Genomic DNA, 21,401 nt, shown 5'->3' with positions numbered 1-21,401 from the left:
AAAATGAAAAAAATTTAAGAGTAAAAAGAAATTGGAAACTACTTCGTATTTATTGCAACTTGCAATACCTTCGAAGTACGGAGTATATGGAATTCAAGTGCTCTGCTCTTCCTAATCTCTATTATATTTATTATTTTTTTTCTTATATAATGCGTAGTACAATTTTTGAGCATTTTTTTCTTGGACAATCGTTGTTATTTCTTGATTAAGTAAGTTTCTTGGTTAGTAATAAATACTTTATTTAAGTAGCGTAATGATTTGGGAAGGGCGTTGAATATTCTCATGTACGGAATGTAAAGGGATTATTATCTATTACATTAATCATCATTGACAATTCTCTCTCAAAAAAAAAAAAAAAGGACAAAAACAAAAACAAATAATCATCATTGACTATTCTAAAGATAAAATCTTTATGTCCACATCTAAAATCTACATATAGTTTTAAGATCAAATAAGATAAAGTCGATCACAAGCTTAGGGTGGACCAAGCACGCACATAAATATACGCGTATCCGCATAAAATGCACGCTATATATATTCCTTTTGAATGATCTAAGTGATGACGTTGATGGTTTGAATGGCAACGAATATTAATACTTGGGTTAGAAGGAAACCTTTATTTTTGATTCACTGACAAACAATTGGAATTTAATAGAAACACAGAAAATTAATTAAAATTAACCTAAAAAGAATATAAATAAAATTTATCAACGTTTATTCACTAAGTGCTAGCATTATCTAACTTTTACCTTTTTTTGTAGAGCCTATATAAAGAGGCATATATTATGTATTTCATGATTGAATGAGAAGAAGTCGTATTATTATCAATGTTAACTTATGTTCTCTTTTACTTCTTATTTCAACAGGGGTACTTTTCAATCACTAATAAACAAATTGGATGAAATTGATGTGGTTCAATCTGATTTTACTTGAAAACTTTGAACGGGATCGTGTAAATTATTAGGAACTTTAGGGCTGGGGGCAAATTAGTGAGAAAACAAGCAGAAATTTAAGAATAGATCAAATTACAATCAGTAAATAAAGATACAGTGACCGTATTTAATCAATCGTTAATGTTGATCACAAAATAACCACATTTTTGTTGTGCATGCAAGATAAGGAGATGAATAATAAAAGGTTATGGAAACTAATGCCAAAGCAACGTGGGTTGGATTTAATCAATTTTTAAAGCTATGTCTTGTTAAATTATTCAGCCATACAAGTCAAAACCTAAATCAGATATTTCTATATTGGGTCAGATGGGTTTTGATACGTGGATAAAAAATGTTTAAAACAATAACAAACGATTATTGTGACTACTTTCATTCCGTGCGCATCTCTCGTATACGAGTATTGTTTTTCCAATAAAGGGAATGTATTTTACGCCGATTCATGCAAACCCCAAACAACTAAATAAAAAAATTGAACAAGCACTCCTTTAATGACAATACGTCAATACCCCTTCATGGTGCATACAAATCAAACAAATTAATTAATAGGTTAAAACCCAAATAAAGGCAAACCATAATTAAACCTTGAGTTACAAGTATTTAAGATTAGTAGTAGCAGAAATAGATCTTTTTAAGAAGGAAAAAAAAAAGTTGGTCATCAATTAAAGTACTGGTTTAACTTCATATTTTGGAACACATACTCATACATGTATCTAACATGTCGAAATCTTTAAGCTTTCTTGAACATTACCAAGAGAGGACGATCATCAGTAGTAAGACCCAAAAACCTAGTACCATCCTCGCCGATAAAAACACCAACATCCCCGCACATCACCGTACAAAAAATACAAACTCCGGGACAATACGAAATCTTATAATCATACATTCCACTCCCACCTTTAAGAATCCGGAACCAGTTACTCAAGGTGTCGACGCCCGGGTTTCCAATGGTTCCTCCGGTTCCTACATGTTGCTTTCCAGTGGCTTTGTCGAAGGCTAGGGTCCATCCCGTGGATTGTACGCAGATGGAGGCGGCATCGAATACGATGTTTACGTCGGAGCCTAGAGGGACTCTTTTGTCCTTTGGATTGGTAGTGTAGAGCTTAAGGGATAGGCCATTAGAGACTTCATGGTTTTCTTGGGCTACGTAGAGTGGGCATGGTTCAGTAGCATTTTTAGGTGACATTGTTAGACCTCCCCCTCGGCCTCGGATCACTGGGAGGATATAGTAGTTGGAACCCATTTCGAGGGGGCGGCCTTTGATGTCGAGGATTGGTGTTGTTTTTACGGCGGTGATGGATGGGGGAGTCAAGAGGAGGAAGGTGGCTACTAGGAGGATTAAATGAGTCATTATCGTTGACTTTTGGGGATATTTGACTTCCTAAGAGATCTTGAGTTGCGGAAGGAATGAGGAAAATGCATAGTATAAATAAAAATGAAAACGTCCAAAATAAGTTACTTGTAGAAAATTACTTGTACTAAGTTAATAGTTGCACTTAGCTTCAACTCCATTCAAAAGTAAACTACATCTAAACGTCAAATTATAAAATATAAAAAATAAAAAATAAAATAAAATTATGATTGTACATTAATAATGGATAATTTTTACCGCGCATAATTTAAACACCAATAACTTTTATCATATTTAGATTTAACAGATTAAATCTAAATATGATATTGGGATTCTCAGCATGTACTAACCCCATCCATTTAATCTTATCATATTGTAAATCGTTTAATTAAATGTGTCATGTATAAACTCCAAAGGCTATTCCAATTTTCAAGTGCTTGATTCATGTCGTATGGAGTAGTGAATATGGAATTTGGACTGAGTACAAGCTAGTATGCCACCTGCCATCCACGTTTACTATCTTAGAATAATACTCAGAGAAAGCCATCGCAAAGGTTTCGTAGCCTATTTGACAATAAGCTATAGCATGTCATTGTCTATGTGATATAGTCATCTATTCATAACAGATGTGTGTACATACATACATACATGTGGATGCATGATCATAGAAATATTTAATAGCAATAAACATTACTGTATTAAAATTGGTATAAACGCATAAGAAAATACTTCCATCGTCTTTTTCTATATCACATTGGAAATGAAAATTGATCAAACAATAACAATTGAAGGGATAATAATATAAAGAAATTTTGGGACAAAATAAACTAATAAATTAAAGGTTGAGTGCATGATTTACTAACCAAGTCAGAGTGTATATCAACAGTTAAACGAAGCTTATATAAGATAAGGACTTTTTGTACATCGTTGGAAGAAAATTGTGGTGATTTAGGTATTATTAAGGAAAATGGGTTGTTGGGTGTCACAAATGATAAACCACTTATTGTTCAGCTTAAGAAAGCTAGCGATCCTGGGAAGTCAATAATGTAGTACGATATAGTTTAATTTCTAAACTATACTTACGGAGTTGTTGCCTTGGATGTATGTGTGCGCAACTATGTCATGAATAATGAGTACTCCTTAATTTGGAAACCATTTTCAATAATCTATTCGAGTTTTTATATACATGGTATACATATACTTCCTCCGTTGTTCTATTAATATTGCAATAACGGACTTTTTGTACTATTCATCACTCTTATTTGACCATATAATATGATTTATACGTTAAGCAAAATATAATCATAAGCAATCGTTGTTGGATTCGTCTCATAAAATACTTTCACAATATCAACTTTTTATAATTTTTAGGAAAATTTCACTTTTGCTACCACTCAAACACCCTTACTTAACTTTTGCTACCCATCAAACGCTTTATTTTATTTTGCTACCACACAAAATCACATAATTTTAATTTTGCTACCACTTAGCACTTTCAGTTACAATTTCCGTTAGTTAATCAACAACCCTCACTGCCACCCCTCCCTCCTCGGACAACCCTCACTGCCTCCTCGTCAGCAACCTTCAACCCACCATGACTTTTTTTTTTTAAAAAAAAAAAAAAAACACCCAGCCACCATCGCTGCCCAACAACCCCCCTGTCAACGCCGGCAACAGCCCACCCCCTTCTTTATCCTCTTCTCGCTACCCTAACCCCCAGCTCGAAACTAGAAAACAACCCCCTCCCCACCCCCCCCCCCCCCACCGGAATCGACCCCCCTCCCCTTCCCCCACCCAAAACAGCCACCCCTAACCCTTAAACACCAGCCCGACACCACCATAAACGAAACCCTAAATCCCGTATAGGGTGGTTTCGAGCTGGTGTTTAAGGGTAAGGGGTGGCGGTTTTGGGTGGGGGAAGGGGAGGGGAGATCGATTCAGGGTGGGGGAAGGGGAAGGGGGCCAATTCCGGTGGGGGGATGGGGAGGGGGTTGTTTTCGATTTTGGGGTGGGGGTTGGGGCAGCGAAAAGAGGTCAAGGGATGGGGTTTGTTGCGTAGGTGGAGGAGGGGGAGTGGAGTCGCCGGCGTCGGGCGACGCTTTGGGTGCCGGCAGGGGGGAAGGGGAGGGTGGCTGACGTGAGGGGGCTGGTTGTTGAAGGTGGTGGTTGGGTTTTTCTTTTTTAAAAAAAAATTATTTTTTTTTTAATTTTTTGAATAAACTTAACGGAACCCTAACGGATTCCGTTAAGTGGTAGAAAATTTTAACAAACTTGTTTTGATAGTAAAATAAAATTAAAATTTTCCCTGGTAGCAAAAGTGAAGTACGTGTGTTTTGCTGGTAGCAAAAGTGGAAATTTCCTAATTTTTATTACTTACACAATTATAGATATTTAGCGTATAAAATGGGCTTTGGAATGCATAATTTCATCCTTGTTGCAATATTAATAGAACGGGAGAAGTATATAATTACTTGATTAATAGTGGATGTATCATGTATGTGGATACATGCTCTAAAATATCACCATTATTCATAATTGAGGTAAGGAGGTGGAATAAGTCTGTGGAAACATGCATGCTCTTTAAATTTTCCCCATAAATCTATAATCTTCTTGAGCATCCACTATTCTAGGTTTTTTCACAATTTTTCATCAATTTTCCAACGTGTTAAAAATATTTAGAAATCTTGAGACATAATAAGTTGGGCTTTTGGAATTTGGGCCACACTAATCCAACATATTTAATTTTTTAGCTTTACATTTTCGTTTAGCTCACAAGTTGAAACATAAAGGCAATGTGAATGCTACAAACATACTCCCTTTGTCCCTATTTTATTGCCCTATTTGACTGTGCACAGTCTCCAAGACACGTATTAAAACGTTTATATCTTTATTTTCAAACACGTAAAAACTATTAAAATATTATATTAAAAAATATATACAATGAGACGAATCTAACAAGACCACTCATGACTATATTAGCTTTTATAAATTAACAACAATTTATGGTCAAAGATTTCAAAGTTTGACCCATAAAATGACAATGGGGCAAAAGTAAAGGGACGGAGGGAGTATCTGATTAGAAAGTGTTGCATTCAAGAGCAGTACATACATAGTGCAGCTGAGGCAAAGAGGAAGCCTAACACAATTTTGATAGAAGCTCAAGAACCAACCAAGATCATATAAGTAAATTTGAATAATTAGGCATGAAAAAGTCATGGTTTTTATTCCTCAAAAAAAAAAAAAAAAAAAAAAAAAAAAAAAAGTCATTATGTTTTTAATCTGAATAACCTGAATTCATTATTCCAGTCAAATGGGTTTATATCAAAGGATTTTTAGGGATAAATTCAACATGGCTTGTGTTTTTGCTAAATGTCGGATTATCTCTACATTTGAATCAGAACTGCAGTATCACAAATTGGGAAATTATAAAAACAAAATCATGTAATTTTGCCATGTTTGTAGAAGGTCTTTCTCGACTGATATTCACTTATAAAACAGAGAAGAATGGAAGATCCAGATAATAAGTTCTAGTTTAGATGAGCTTCAAGGTTAAAGAGACCAAAGCAAACTGAACCAACATATTGGTCCCAAAGGATATACACTGATTGTGTACAAAGGAGGGATAGGGAGAGGAGTTAAAGCAAGCCGAGTATAGAATTCCTAACGGCGAATCATATATGGAGTTATCAATATGGACCTGTAAGGTTACTCTGTAATTCGCTAAAAATTGAGTGCAATCAAATTAGTCCTTATGTTTTTGCAACTAAAAAAAAAGAACAAATAAATAACTCCAATGTAAGATAGACACTCCCAGGTTCACACGATTCTAGGATCTGTAATAACAATCAGTAGATAGAAATGAACAATCATTCATCTAAACACCAACATTGAGTTTAGGTAGAACTCAATTACCTTTTAAGTGCTTATTTCTGAGTTTGCATTTGCAGCAGTTATATGTGAATTATTAGAGATTTCAGAGATGCATAAAATATACACTAGCAGATGTATATATAGCTGAGGTCACAAAAAGAGTAAAGGGAAAACAAAATTTCAGCCCAACAATTCAATATAAACTCAGGAAGACTCTGAGTCTGAGCGGTTCCTAGCCTTCTTGAACATGACATGAAGGGGGTGATCGGTAAGACCGAGCAATCTACTCCCATCCTCTTGAACAAAAACACCCACATGTCCACACATTACCATACAAAATTGGCAAACATTTGGACAATACAAAATCATATAATGAAAATCATCTATATTACCCCCTCTCCCAGCCTTCTCTATGTAAAACCAACTACTTATCGTCTCCTCCCCTGGATTTCCAATGGCTCCTCCAGTTGTCACATACTTCCTCCTCGTGGCATCATCAACGATTAACTGCCACCCAGCAGATTGCAGGCATACATTGACCGAGTTGAAAAGAATGTTGAGGTCAGAGGAGAGAGTAACCACACGTTGGCTGTTGTCTTTGGGAAGAAACCATACAGGAAGGCCAGGGTAGATTTCCTGATCCTCCTGCACAACATGAAGAGGACAAAATGAGGTTCTGTTTTTAGGTGACATTGTTAGGCCACCACCTTGGCCTAGAGCCACCGGAAGGATGTGGTACCTTGACTTAGCTCGGAGTGGCTGGCCCTTAGTGTCAAATACGACATTGTTAGCAGGCGCAGCATTGCCACAAGGGTAGTAGAGGATCAGAAGGAAGGTGATTGCTGAGATGATAGAATGCCGAGTAATCATATTTTGCGGGTGTTTTTAGGGTAGAAGTTGACTAATTAAGGTTGAGGGAGATGGTGAAAGATTCGTGGGAGTAAGAAGATTAGGAAGCTGCTAATAGTTGAAATATTAAAATTAAGAAAAGTAGTGTAATGAGTTGTGGAAATGTTAAATAAATCTCTGGCAGTAAGGCAATACCGTGTTTAGATTGATACATTCCAGATTCTTCATAAACATCATTAGTTGATTTCACAAATTATACACTTTTTTTTTTAACATTCAAATTCATGCATTTTTCTATACATACTGCATTTTACAGCTACATGTAGACGCATAATAAAACAATAGAACGCAACACAACATTGATATTAAACTTCCTCTCGGAAGAGTTCGAGGCTTAAAAGCGCATCTAGTGGAGCACAACATCAGAAAATTACTCATAAAGACTGCTTTAAAGGTAAAAAAAATCATCTAATATTGCACAAACAATTATCTTAGATGTATTTGACATAAAATCAAGAAAATTTTCAAGGGAACAAACACAGAAAAGCAGAGTTGTCGACAAAGTTTTACTAGAAACTACGCTGAAAGTATCCAACTGTAAGATACAAATCCAATTCTCAAGACACCTCACATCACATTCCCCATTCCCATGATTGGCTTCACTGAAGCACCAAAATTTACCATCAGAATAAATGGCTTCTAAGTTCAACTCTTTCCAGCCTGCTTTTCCTTGGTTTTTTGGATTTTCAAAACCTTCTTCACAATCTTTTGCTCTTCAATAAGGAATGCTCTAATGATCCTGCGATATAAAACCGATATTAGGAATTTCCAACAAACATCAATCCATCACAAACAAAATTTCATGAATGAAACAGAGGTGAAGAAACATACCGCTCTCTAACAGCACTACCGGACAGAACTCCACCATAGGGACGGTTAACAGTTCTTCTGTTCCTAGGCAATCTAGACCTCTTGTACTCAGTTGGTCTCAAGTGAGGAATCTGCACGCACACAAATTAGGCTAACTTTAGAAATTGTAGATAAGTGACTGGTGTTTACTGTATAGCTAATCAGTTGACCAGCAAATTATATAAATAATATTGAGATTTGGTAACCTGTTATACAAAAACTACCATTCAACACATTTATAAATAATATCCTTGAGAAGATGACTGCCAAAAAAACTCACAAGATATCCGAGAGCAACAACAAAATATTCACCATTAGGGAAGGGATCAGGGAAATTGCAAGCAAAGTTAAGTGGTACTCTGATGCTTATACACAGCAGTAACACCCTACAAAATAATTGATTCCTGATTTCCTAAACCACTAGATAGAGGAGAAAAGTAACAACACCCAATCCCTTGAACAAGTACAAAGAACGAAATTTATTAGAACAAAACTAATATCTCAAGGTACAAAACAAACGATGTCATCATACTACTTGGCAAAAGCCCTCAGATCTCATAGCTTTAACAAATCATGTGCAGCTCATGCACAGGGCAATCACAAAAACCATATACATACCACCATCACAATAGATAGATAGATAGATAGATAGATAGAAAGATAAATGTGAGTAGAGAGAGAGAGAGAGGTTTATGAAGTACCACAATCAAATAAAATTTAAGCATCAACAGAAGGTACAACTTGCAATCATATTGAAAAAATAATAAATACTTCGTATTATACACTGGATGTCAAGAGATGAATAACATGCGTAAATCTTTTGTGGTAGCAAAGGAATAAAGTTGCGTAGGAAACTTTGCAACTTTGCACAAAGAGAGTAGTAAATCTTCAATCAAATTGAAACAAGCATCCGTAAGGGTATTCCAATAAATTTTACAAAATCATAGAACCATTCGAACAAAATGACATCTTCTATATATAAAATTAAAATATTTTCTGTTAGTGCCCTCAGATCTCATAGCTTTTAGTAGATCATATGCAGCTATCAGCATATGGAATTTGTCAAGAGGATTTTTCCACCTCCGAGAAAAAGTAGTGTAGTGTAAGTGGAGAATAGAAGTATGAATGATGAGAAATGTGGGAGAAAGGAGACAAGTGAGGAGATGAGATGAAAGGAAAGGAAAGAAGAGGAATAAGTGATGGTGAAGAAAGCCTAATGACAAATTACCAAATGCAGCCACTCAATGTTTATGATTTTCCATCATTGGGCAGCATTAAAGCTAAAGCAATTCATCTTTCACAAACACATGATACATAAAAAAAAAAACCCAAATTCCACAACCACTTGTTAATAACTCTCGGGAAATAATAGCATGCGACTCATTCGAAAGAACAAAGAAGTTACAATTTCCAAGTTAAATGACACCCAATCATGCTAGTAGCACATTAAAACAAAACCTAAATTCAAACAATATCTCCACTTAAACTAAGATATTCACACTAAGATTAATAGAAATCATGAAAAGTAGACCTAACACATCTGAACTAGACGACATTTCACAACAAAGGAATGCATATAATATTTCAGCATCATTAATCATTAATTAAAAACAAACCCACTAAATGCAACATAAAACAAGCAAAAACTATAACTTTAACATAAATTCCAGAAATGATTATCAACAATTGCAGGCAAAATAACCCATTTAATCATCCTAAAATCCCTAATCAAAATTTGAGAAATTGCATCAATAAGCTGATAACAGTAAATACCCATTTACATAGCATTGAAATCATACTAAAATACCCAATCAAAACATCAAAAAACAGCATCAATTAACCAACAATAACAAGCATAAAATGGAGAAAATTACCCCTTGAATTCTCTTGCCAGTAACAGGACATTTAGGACCACTAGCCCTCTTCTTGGTAGTCTGATAAACTAGCTTCCCACCTAAATTAATCCGCCGCCATTAAAACAACCACCAAAAAACATCAAAAAAAAAACCCAAAAATCACATAAAAAAAACGAAAAAAAAAAAAATAAGAGAAAAAATAATTAAAAAATACCAGGAGTTTTGACGATGCGATGCTGGTTAGATTTAGTGGCATAGCTATGCCTTTTACGGTAGGTAAGCCTCTGCGCCATTTTCTCTCTCCTCTAAACTCTGAGTTTAAGTTTCTCTCTCTAAAAATTTTTGGGGTGAAGCGGAGGAAGGGGTTTTACGATGGTTTGGAGGTTATCATATAAAGGAAGGAACTAATCTTGTTTTGCCCTAGATCTGACGGCTGTTATTTCTTTACCCGCCCCGATCTTATTGGGTTTTGGGTTAAAAGATTGTTGGGTTTGTTATCATGGGCCATAAAATATGGGTTAGTTTAGAATGGCCCATTAAAGGTGGATCAGACTTAGCAAGGTTGGGCGATATAAGGAGTTTTTTTTTTTTCTAAGTTGCAACTTTTTTGTTACGGTATATACTATTCACACATTACACTTTAAATTTGATTATACCTTTTGATTAGGGTAGTTAATAATGTGTGCATCATAGATAGTTATGTCTAGGGTCTTGTTTCGATTTGACCTTATGTTATAACTTTAGTTATTGGTAGTATTAATGAGAAATTATATAAACAAATATTTTGTAAGTGTGTATATATATATCTGCACACTATTCTTAAGAATTCAAAAAAGAAGTTATTAACATTATTCTTAAGAGTTCAAATATGTAAATAAATATTTTGGAGGGTATAATTATCCAAACACTATTCATAAGAGTTAACTCAAACTTTTTAAAAGGAAATTTAATTTTTTTTTTTTTGAAGGAATTTTAAAAGGAATTTAATATTTAAAATAGAGATTATTAACCTTATTTTTAAGAGTTCAAATAAGTTTGGTTTGGGTGGCCCTTTGATACTCTTAATACTTAGGGGCCGTTTGGTTGGGGGTAATTAGGAAAGGGAATAGGAATCAACTGGCTCGATTCCCTTTGTTGATGTTTGTTTAGCACTTTTATTCATTCCCTTTACCCTCCTCATTACCCCAAATCCTTCCAACTCCATTCCCCACCCCCCTAGACTTTCCCATTCCCTTTCCCTACCCACCTTCACACCACCACATCACCACCTTCACACCTACCAACACCACCAGAAAACCAGCCTAAACCATCGCCGCCCCCTGAAAGGAATGGTGTCCTTCGAACAAGTGTATTATTCTGATAGCGGGTTCAGAATATTAGAAAGCTAATATATTCAGTAAGGTCAAGTGATCGGAATTCCTGGGTGGAGGCCGCTTCCGATCAGTAATATTAATATAATTAATATTACAGCTTAATCTTGACTGAACCCTTCGGGTCACACCCAAGCAAATATATGCGAACCAACTCGACGAATTAATTCGGAAGAAATTAATTCGTCGCCTGAGTGTTAAATATTTAGACGTCGGTAAATTCGAGCTTAGAGCGTCGAAACCGATCGTCGGAAGTCGAGTCGAAAAATAGTGAAAGACGAGACGAGAAATAGTAATAAATCAACAAAAGACCAAAATACCCCTAGCATCGGAATGCCCTAGCAAACCGAGTGCTAAGGGCGTATGGCCTAGCATGGTGGCTAGCATGCGCACCAAGCCGAGCCTAGGCTGGCTGGTGCGTGCTAGCGCACCCATGCTAGCATCGCAAAGCTAGGCGCTGCCTAGTGCGTGCTAGCATGCTAGGCACTGCCTTGTGCGCGCATTGGCTAGCAAGCCATGCCGCAACAAGCTGCAGCAGCTAGCACGCTAGGCGCGCCAGCTAGCCACAGCTAGCAGCAGCATGGCGAGGGCCATTGCTTGCTAGCAGCGAGGCCAAGGCACAAAGCCACAGCAGCCCGCACAAGCATGCTGGGCGTGCTGGGCAGCAGCACCTAGCAGCCCGCATGCGAGTGTTGGGCCTGCTGGGCTTGCGGTGCTCGTGGTTGCCACGTACAGCAGCATATGGCAGCCCACCTTGGCTGCCTTGGTGCCCAAGGGTGGGTGCCATGTGGCTTGTGGTCCTTGAGTGTGTGTGGTGTGAGGTGCACGGCTAAGGGAGAGGGAGTGGGGAGGAAGTTTGGTCCCCCCCTCCTCCAAGTGGTCCTCACCTAACCACTCACATGAGCTTGCCACTTGTTGATTTATTACTAGCTTGATTATTTATTTTATTTTAGCTTTAAAATAAAATGGAAAAATCATACTATCCCACATTGATGGGAGAGTAAATGATACTCCCATCATTTCCTATAAATACCCAAGTATGGGCATTGGGAATGATGTTCGAGTGGGAGTTTAAAAGAGCATTCCATAATTTTGGGAAAACTCTTAAACTCACATAACACTCGGGTTTAGGTCGGACCTTGCTAACCCCAAGGTAGTAGACCTTAAAGTTGTGTTCGCCCATTTGTGGGTGAATACCGTCGGAGGCGCTGCGCTTGACGTGCTAGTAGCTTTCAAGTAAGAGCCCCGGGTTTTGGGCGAAGCTCGCTTCGAGGGTAAGATTCGTTATCTTTTCTTTGTGAATATTTATTTATGCTTAGTGATTTTAATTATTGCGAGTGGTTCCTCGGGAGGGGTCGTTTCCGTGGTGAGTCGGACTCACCAAACCCCAACACCCCCTACCCTGACCATCGCTGAGCCTCCCCTGACCACCGCTGCACCTCCCCTGACCACCGTTGCACCCCCTCTCCCCCGCAAAAACCACCCCTAGCCCCGCAAAACCCTAGCCCCGATCTCCCTCTCCCCCGAAACCGTCGCCTGGCCCTCCCACCACCCTCGAAACCCTAGCTAGCCGACGGTTTCGGGGGAGAGAGAGATCGGGGCTAGGGGTGGTTTTTGCGGGGGAGGGGTGGTCGAGGCTCATGCGGCTAGCGGCGGCAAAGCGAGGGGAAGGGCGGCGAGGGGAGGGGGATAGCCGGCGAGGGGCGAGGGAGGGCCGATGAGGGGTTTGGTGGCTGAGAAAGATGAAATGTGTGGTGGTTGTGGTGGTGGTGGTGTGGTGGTGTGGTGGTGGGAATGATTCCTTTGTTTTAAAAACAAACAACAAAGCAAAAAATAGGGTATTCTCATTCCATTCTTCTCCTTTCCCTTTGTTCATTCCATACCGATTCCCTCGTGCGAACCAAACGGCCCCTTAAGGTGGTATATGATTAATTGATTATGTATAATTTTTTAAATTTAGCATTATATTTTTTAAAATAAGATGAAAGACCCTATTAAGGGTCTGTTCACATTTACTGTATTGAGCCGAACTAAACTAAATTAATTGGAGCTGAACTGAATAGAGCTGAAATGAATATTTTATGAGAGAAGGAAATTAGGAGCTGAACTGAACTGAACTGGTTGGAGCTGAACTGAACTGAAATTAAGCTGAAGTGAACAAGCCCTAAATCATTACTTCTCACACGTTAAATCAACGCTTAAGAGTAAATGAGAGATGAAAAAATGCCCTTACTTCCAAGCAAATGTAGGTGGGTTCAAACTTGTGACTTCAAATTCATAAACTCAACGTGTGTTATTCACCAACTCTACTAAACTTGTTTGGTTGATTTTGCGCCACACTTGCCTAGTTGAGGTGGGTATGAAAATAAAATACACAGTAATATAGTTCACTCGCTTGATCAAGACACTCCTGATCTTTGTTATGCGAGGTTTCATTACATAGTTACAATTTTACAATAGTTATCAATCTTATCATAGTAAACCTCTATAAATAATTATCAATGGAATACAATCCTGATTTGAGGAGATTGACACAATCCAACACATATTATTACAATATGCAAAATGTGAAGATGTAGTTTTCCCACGAAAATGTTTACCAAATGTGAAGATGTAATTTTCCCATGATTCCATGAATATGTTTACTATAAGAGATAGATTAGGCACCCCTTAAAAAAAATATAAATAAAAATAATAATAAAAAAAAAAAAAAAAGGATAGATTAGGCACTCTCCTTTACTCCAACAACAAAGTATTATTGTATTAAGAAATGGAAGTTTACTGGGTTGAAGCAGAAGTTGAGAGGAAATGAACAAGTTATAGTGATAACGTATATAATATAATCAGTGGTTTAAGTCAACTTATTTTTACTTAATTCCATTATGCACATGAATATATTAGCAAAAGCTGCAAATCTCTGTTACTACAGGCAAGTACAGCAAGATGCATTCAACACCATCTTTGGGTGCTTAATTTCTCTAATATACAAAAATTATGTGCTTATCATAATACTTTTTTGGTATATGACAAAAGCTAAAGTATTATTTTCTATACATTGTTGTAATCCCTATTCGTTAATTTGCACTAGGCAAAGCTTACTTTTAATATATACTACTAGTACTATACTGTATACTAAGGTGATAAATGTTACATTTATTAACAAGGAAAGAGCAAAAATGAGTACTCTAAGTAAATCTTCCTACCAATAATATCAATCTTGTTCAATTTCTTATGGCACCATAAGAGTTGATCACTAGTCAATTTCGGCATACTCAACACCCTAGAGACTAACCGGAGTTCTACCTGTGCAACGAGTGTTTCGTGGCTTATTCTCTGATCTTGATGCTTCTTGAACTTCTTTACTAAGCAATTCCCACTTTTTACTAGGTCTTTAAGCCTCTTCTCTTTCTGCAAGTAAGAAAATACCCATCTTAGAAAATTATAACAGTATAACACTAGAAAAAACAGAAGATTAGTTTAAGTCCTAAACCTTTTGGAGACTTGAACGAATTTCTGTTAGTAAGTCTGCATCAGAAGGATCTTGCAGTACGACCTGATGAACACCGTGAATTCCCATCAGAGGTATAGCACAGACTTCATCCTTATCACCATGGAGAAAATCCCAAAAAACGCGCATTGATGTCCCTATGGCATCCTTCAGCATTTTAACTGTGATTCCGCAGTCATTATTTTTTCTCCAATCACTCTTAGGATCATCTGCAGGACAAATTTACAGAGTCACTTAGAATGGAACATATATACATCCCTACTTGTTATTCCAACGTCGAGTTATTAGAGCTACCTTACCTTTTATAAGGGGAACTTGAAGAAGAGAAGGAAGACTACAACGACTCTTGACATAGTGCTGAACTCGGGGGCCTTGATGAAAGGGCTCATCCTCGGTGAACCTTTGCAAGAGCACTTGAAACTTTTGGAACTCTCCGGCTACTTGGTTGTGCTGACGAAACCCATCAGGGTCATGAGCCTGTAGCTCTTCGGCTTTATGATGCTGCCATTTCAACATCTCCCATGATAAGCACAGCTGACCAACATACACCAATTCTAAGTCCCTTTGCAAATCTCGAATTAACTTCTGAACTGGATCATGCTTTCTTAGCTTGTTAGACCAGAAGTTTTGAGCTAGAAGGGACTTTATTGCTGGAACTGATACTTTTTTGTTCAAGGCCAAATCTTGGTTTTTCAACTGAAGAAGACCTACATGACACCAAACAGATGTCCTTTAGTTTATTAAACAATATCGACACTACATAAATTGAACTGAACAATGTCAACGTTATCCCAATACCTCTAATTTAAGGTCGGCTTACACTTGTGCTACTAAATTAGTGGTAAATTAGAAGCACAAGCAATTTAGATAGGTCACTATAAAATCAGTAACAAATTATATTAAATTCAAATTATGGTTCATGAGTCATATTAGGGGTGCCACTGTGCAAGTTGTACACTTTGAAGCTAAACTCAACGTCATGTAATTTTGATTCCACCCTTTTAATTAACATGTAACATGCCTCTTAGTGTAGATCAAGGGCTTTGCATGTAATTCCACACTTTGAAAAGATGCTTAAAAATACCCACCGACTGTTGAGATGTTAAAAGGCTAAACAAAATATAAAACTAGTGCTAAATACAAACTCTATATTATTTTGAATCAAATTATATTATAAGAAAAACTGATAATAAAAGTCAGAGAGATATTTAAGGTTTTAAAATTATTTATAAACATATACTCACATGAAATTATTTTGTTAAAAAAAAGACTATCACAATCACAATGTCATGTTAATGTTCTCTACAAAGTAATTCTACTAAGATAACACAATGTGTAGGTCAAGATGTTGATGTTTTAATATGGCCTAAAGATATTGTCACAGTATCGGCTTACAAGTTTATGTACGCATTCATTTATAATTAATACACCGTATTGTCACCTATTACCGACTTACAGTTGATCATCGATGTCAATTTAAATTTTGATCCTATGCTTTCCGTCCAAAGCTTACTTTAATCAGGACAATAAATCCTATGGTTGTACCAAAGAACAGGACATCACACTATTCAGCATATGAGGTAAAAAAGAGAGGGAAAAAGCATTTGAAGGCTCACAATAAATCCATGAAAATAGGACTTGTAACAACATAGACATACATGGAGGAGAGAGTAGACAAGTGGAAATGCAAAGTCATACAAAAACACTTTGATCAGCAAAAGTTGGTGGGAATGAAAAAGAAAGAATGATGTAGACCCATAATAATGTGTGATACTTCTCTTAAAAGAAGGTCTAAGTAGAAGAAAAAAAGAATGAAAAATGATACTCTACTTCGTATTTGCATGATTGTTTGGTGGGACTAACAAATTTTAGTTCAATTGTCATTAAAGAGATTTAATCATTTAATAATACCTAGGTATTTGATTAAGGACAATTAAATGGTCAGCCCACCCCTACCCCTTTAATTGGGGTTACACATGATTGATCTTTTGTGGGCCGTTCACTAGTTCATTCATAACAAAAATGTCTTGCCCACAAAAATAATAACCACAATATTTCCTTCGTTTTTTATTAATATTTGTATCATTTTAACGGGATATATTTGTCTACATACTACTTTTTATTAATATGTTTATACGTATAAAATGGCGTAAAAGGTAATTATGTAATTATTGAATTACGAAGGTAATATTAAGAGAATGGTTCCAAATGCCCTTAAATTTTCCTAGATTATATAGTACTCTGTGTAATCTAAGGGTGATATTTCGGTGATGACTATAAAATTGAATTTTGTCTATATTATTATTGTTCCATCTAAAGGTACATTAAAATATGAAAAGATAATAGTGAGATGATGAAGGTTTGAGTTTGTTAATGGAAAATTTCAAGTATTTATTGGTATTAATCTCTATTGGGCTTTTGAGATGATTGCTTTGCTTTTTTAGATCTTGGACGGGTGATTGTGGTGAGGTTAGTTTAATATAATATATACGTTTTAGACAATTTTAATTGAATTGCCTTGATTCCAATATTTCAATTTCTAGATTCAAAATACATTTTTATCTAAGTTATCATGGATTTTTGACATCTCAACTTAGTTTCAAGTTCAATTATAAAATAATACAAATAACTTAAAATACTATTCAAATTACATTCCTTTATAATTGTATCGATAATTAGTAAATGAGCTCTTTATTACTATTTGAATTATCTTTGTTTTTTTCCCTAGGAAATTAATAATTTAATTTATAAACCGTGCATCGTATGGGCACTATGATAGTTAAGTCAACTAACTAGTTATGCGACACATCATTAATTTGGGTAATTTCAATCTAATAATTTTTTATAGTGTTGACAAATTATTCTATTTAAAATTCTTTCTTTACGAGACACACTTTAATCACAATGGGAAACTAATTGCAAGTTTATTATAATTTTCTATATTTTACTAAGGAAAAGCATAACTAATTAACAAGACTTATACTAAATAACAAGACTTTTCTTATATATAACACACATTCACATTGAAAAGTATTTTTCTTCACATAATAAAAAAAATATTGAAAAGTATTTTAGAATATTAAATTCTTTTAAACTTTAGCCTCCAATTTTAAAATTTTGAACCAAATAGCATCAATTCTTTAAAAGCTACCCGCTTCTTTTCTTTACTTAGCAATCCAACAAGTGTATAGTAGTCCATAGCATTTTTAAAAGCAACATAGCTAGCTTATCCCTTCCTAATTCCTAGTCTTAATTTTTGAAGATTTCCTATAATCATGACATAAATTCATCATCTTGATAATCATGGAATAACTTTGATTAGATAGTAGAATCTATTCAAAGATAGTAGCATATGAATCTATACTTTGCAAAGAAGATCTAATAGAATAAGCATCACCTAACATAAATCAAAGTAAAACATGAAAAAAATGCTTAACATGGGTAGTAAGACTAGTAACTTACCAATTGCATACATTGTTTGCTGACTCAAAATGTCTAGCTTCCTCATCTTGTCCAAATACCTCCTGTAGAAGGTTTGAATCTCGTCCATTCGATCTTTATGCCCGATTCGTTCATCGATCCTCAATGGCTTCAAATCTTCTTCCACTCTAGGAGACTCAGATTCTTCTAAGATAGTGGGAAGTCCACTGATCTTCAACTGTCTCATTTCCTTTTTTATTTGCCGGATCAATTCCTTTTGCTCTAATAGTACATCTGTTCCCATTTGTTCATCTACCTCGATATTGTCTGAACCATCTATGTCTTTTATGTCACTTGGCTTTAATCTTTCTTCATCAAACTCGTCGTCTTCAGAATCTGAATAATCGTCATCCTTTGCCACTTGTTGTTCAACATGGTTACTTGAACAATATGATTGAGGGTCTAGTTCAATGTAAGAAGGTCCAACACTTTCTTGCTCAACTAATCCAATATGAACATCGTCTAATTCGGAATTTATATGATCAATTGGAGAGCCATCTGTGGAACTTGGACTATCGTGATCGTAATCCACTCTGATATCACCTATACCAACTGGAGTTGCAGGGTCTAATGCATCATTAAAACCTTTATCATACAACAAATCATTAATTTTAGAATCAAACTTCTCTTTGTCACCTAAAAAACCATCATAATTATAAATGCTAGCCCAAAATTCATTACTATCTGCTATAGACGAACGAATTTCATCACAAATTTCACTCTTTTCCGCGACTTTATCCTTTTCATCAACAAAACTCTCTTCTTTTTCAAGAACTTCATCTTGATCAAAACTCAAAACTGCCAATTCATTACAACTATAATCACAAACAGAGTCCTCTGTTTTCCCCTGTAATATAACAGAGCACTCTGTTTTCCCCTGTTTCACATCCTCCTCTTCCTCTTCCTCTTCTTCACTCAACTCAACACAATCATTTTTCTCCAATGAACAAAAATCAACAACCCCTACAACATCATGGCTAATCAAGTCATCATCCGAACCAACTGAAACTCCACGAAAATCGACTTCGATCGGACTATCATCCTTCTCAAGTGATTCTAGCCTAAGGGGAGGAGAATGAGAGTCATCATGAGATATCACAAACATTTGTTGGACAGTAAAGTTCATAGTTTGAGGCTCTTCTATGAATGCACAAACACTATTCCCAGTTATAAACTGATACTTGCTTGTACTAGTATTGCACACATTTTCTACCTCAGACTCCAACTTAGGAATCTCATTTTCCTCATTAATTTCCTCAAATTCCATTTTTTCACAATTTTCGATAATACCCATATCAGATTTTGCATCGAAATCATCCAAAACTAATCCATTTCCCCTTTCCACAGATTTCTGATCAAAAAACCTGCAATTATAATATTTAAAAGAAAGAAGAAAAGTCAATACAAGCTGTTCTTCAAATTGGAGAAATTTCATCAAATAATGACAAACTTACCTCCAAAAATATTGGAAAATGAAGCCAAAAACATCAACAATTAAACTCCAGAGAAAACCCCAGCTAGAATTGCCGACAAACAGCATGTTTATTTGAGGACAAATCAGGTAGAAAAAGACTGGGTTTTGGCGTTTAAACCCATGAAAAAACAATGGAAAATTCCCATAATTTTTAAAAAAAGCAAAGAAATTTCTCCGTTATAAGCAAAGAGAAAGTTGAAAGGTAGTGACTTAAGGACATGGAAATTTGGTGTTTAACACAATCTGATTGATTAGTGAGTGAGTGGTAATTAACCGAAGTTTGAGCAGAAAATGTAGGAAAAATTGGACATTTACTTAATATGCCGAGACTGTTGGAAGAGAAATTAATTAATTTTCCAATGGAAGATGAAAATGAAAGGTTTTTGTTTCCAAACAAGTGTGAGAAATAAATAGGGAAATGTTAGTGATTTTCTAACCCAAACAAGACGGACGAGATTTTTTTACCATCATTGGAGGACCTTTCTTTATTTTTTGATTTATTGTTTGGGCATGTAAATTTCCCGCTACGGACACGTTATATGCTTTTTTTTTATATTTGTCGATGGAATCGGGTGGACGATGGATGATTTTATATTACGAATAAGGAGTATATTATTTGTATGCAACGAACATAAAATTAGTTTATTTTTAGTGTAATTCATAATTAATTAAAAATTCTCGTCAATAAAATAAAACACAATTAATTAAAAATAATTTCGACATATCAAATATTAATTTTGACACACCTATTGTAAGATAACACATACAGAATATTAAAATCAACCAAAGGTCATAATAGACTAAATTTGAAAGATTTTGGCCGTACTTTACTCATTTACTGAATACGAAATACGGAGTATTATTTTTAATTTACCTGTTTTAAAAAATCCAAATTATTCATATGTGTATTTTAAAAATTATTTAGGTTCATGTCAGTACATGTTTAAACCAATAATATTTTACTAAATTTAGTAATGTTTTTCTTTCTAATATAATAAAAAGTCGATATTTAGGCATATAAAAAAAATAAAAAAAAAAAACATATTAGAAAATTTTGAAATATTCAAAGTACATTTAAAAAATGCAAAGGATAACACTTTATATAGGTGACGAGAGGCATTTATCACACTAACTAATACAGTACAAATTATAGAGTATTTCATTCAAGAATCACCTTTTACCAATTGGAGTTTATGTAGGTGCCATGGAGCACGCAATATCAATGTAGGTAGTGTAATTTCTTTATGATCATTACAATTTACATAATTGTTAAATAACTAATGTGTATTTTTCAAATATTATTCTTTTTATACTACCTTCGTTTTATATTATTTGCAATTATTAGACATTTTTTCTCTCTATTTTATGTCAAATCGTTGCAAATAATATGTAACGAAAATAATATAATTTTTAAAATAGATATTAAAAGATTATAAAAGGATGAAGTACAATATAATCATGCAAGTATATGGACAATGTATATTCCATATAAATGCATGCATACAAATTTTTGGCTTTTTTAAAACGTTAAAAGGTAGAATTATGCATGGTGACTTGGTGAGTGAAGGGAGTGTGTTTGGGGTTAGTGGTGGGAAAATGCCTTCTTAAGTATTGGAAAGGAGGGTCCAACCTGCCGACCGGGTCGGTGGAGTTTAAAATAGGCTAAGCTAAAATACAACGTTTTTATTATTATTGGAATTAGACCTCACTTTTTTGACTTATTACACTATTTTAATGACGCAATGTTGGTTGATTAAGACTTATAATCAAGTCGTATGTTTTCT

At 35.3% G+C, this 21,401-nt stretch overlaps 2 protein-coding genes and 2 pseudogenes across 2 annotated transcripts; all 4 read right to left on the bottom strand.

Annotated features, from left to right (window-relative positions):
• Window positions 1–1,530: 1,530 nt before the first annotated feature.
• On the bottom strand, window positions 1,531–2,434 carry LOC145581520 (kunitz trypsin inhibitor 5 pseudogene; annotated as a pseudogene).
• A 3,941-nt stretch (window positions 2,435–6,375) lies between these two features.
• Window positions 6,376–7,041, bottom strand: LOC145583438 (kunitz trypsin inhibitor 5 pseudogene; annotated as a pseudogene).
• Window positions 7,042–7,494: 453 nt separating this feature from the next.
• On the bottom strand, window positions 7,495–10,157 carry LOC145582653 (large ribosomal subunit protein eL34). The gene is made up of 4 exons (XM_081639639.1): window positions 10,000–10,157; window positions 9,804–9,883; window positions 7,912–8,021; window positions 7,495–7,819 (listed from the first exon to the last, which is right to left on the bottom strand). Exons 1-4 carry the CDS (start codon window positions 10,076–10,078, stop codon window positions 7,726–7,728), a joined length of 363 nt encoding a protein of 120 aa, XP_081495765.1. The 5' UTR covers window positions 10,079–10,157; the 3' UTR covers window positions 7,495–7,725.
• A 3,920-nt stretch (window positions 10,158–14,077) lies between these two features.
• Window positions 14,078–20,161, bottom strand: LOC145582651 (uncharacterized). The gene is made up of 5 exons (XM_081639633.1): window positions 19,598–20,161; window positions 18,126–19,507; window positions 14,963–15,370; window positions 14,646–14,872; window positions 14,078–14,563 (listed from the first exon to the last, which is right to left on the bottom strand). Exons 1-5 carry the CDS (start codon window positions 19,681–19,683, stop codon window positions 14,312–14,314), a joined length of 2,355 nt encoding a protein of 784 aa, XP_081495759.1. The 5' UTR covers window positions 19,684–20,161; the 3' UTR covers window positions 14,078–14,311.
• Between the last annotated feature and the right edge of the window lie 1,240 nt (window positions 20,162–21,401).

Source organism: Chenopodium album, chromosome 15, assembly GCF_948465745.1.
Source record: "Chenopodium album chromosome 15, dcCheAlbu1.1, whole genome shotgun sequence".
Taxonomy (NCBI): Eukaryota; Viridiplantae; Streptophyta; class Magnoliopsida; order Caryophyllales; family Amaranthaceae; genus Chenopodium; species Chenopodium album.
This window is presented reverse-complemented; position numbering and strand designations above follow the sequence as displayed.

Excerpts from the sequence above, each read along its gene's own strand:
- LOC145582653 (XM_081639639.1), bottom strand. The coding sequence starts at position 10,078 with ATGGCGCAGAGGCTTACCTACCGTAAAAGGCATAGCTATGCCACTAAA. Across the intron at positions 9,884-9,999 it reads TCGCATCGTCAAAACTCCTG|GTGGGAAGCTAGTTTATCAG; the intron begins GTATTTTTTAAT and ends GGATTAATTTAG. Across the intron at positions 8,022-9,803 it reads CTGGCAAGAGAATTCAAGGG|ATTCCTCACTTGAGACCAAC; the intron begins GTAATTTTCTCC and ends GTGTGCGTGCAG.
- LOC145582651 (XM_081639633.1), bottom strand. The coding sequence starts at position 19,683 with ATGCTGTTTGTCGGCAATTCTAGCTGGGGTTTTCTCTGGAGTTTAATT. Across the intron at positions 14,873-14,962 it reads TCAAGTTCCCCTTATAAAAG|ATGATCCTAAGAGTGATTGG; the intron begins GTAAGGTAGCTC and ends TTTGTCCTGCAG. Across the intron at positions 14,564-14,645 it reads TTCGTTCAAGTCTCCAAAAG|AAAGAGAAGAGGCTTAAAGA; the intron begins GTTTAGGACTTA and ends TCTTACTTGCAG.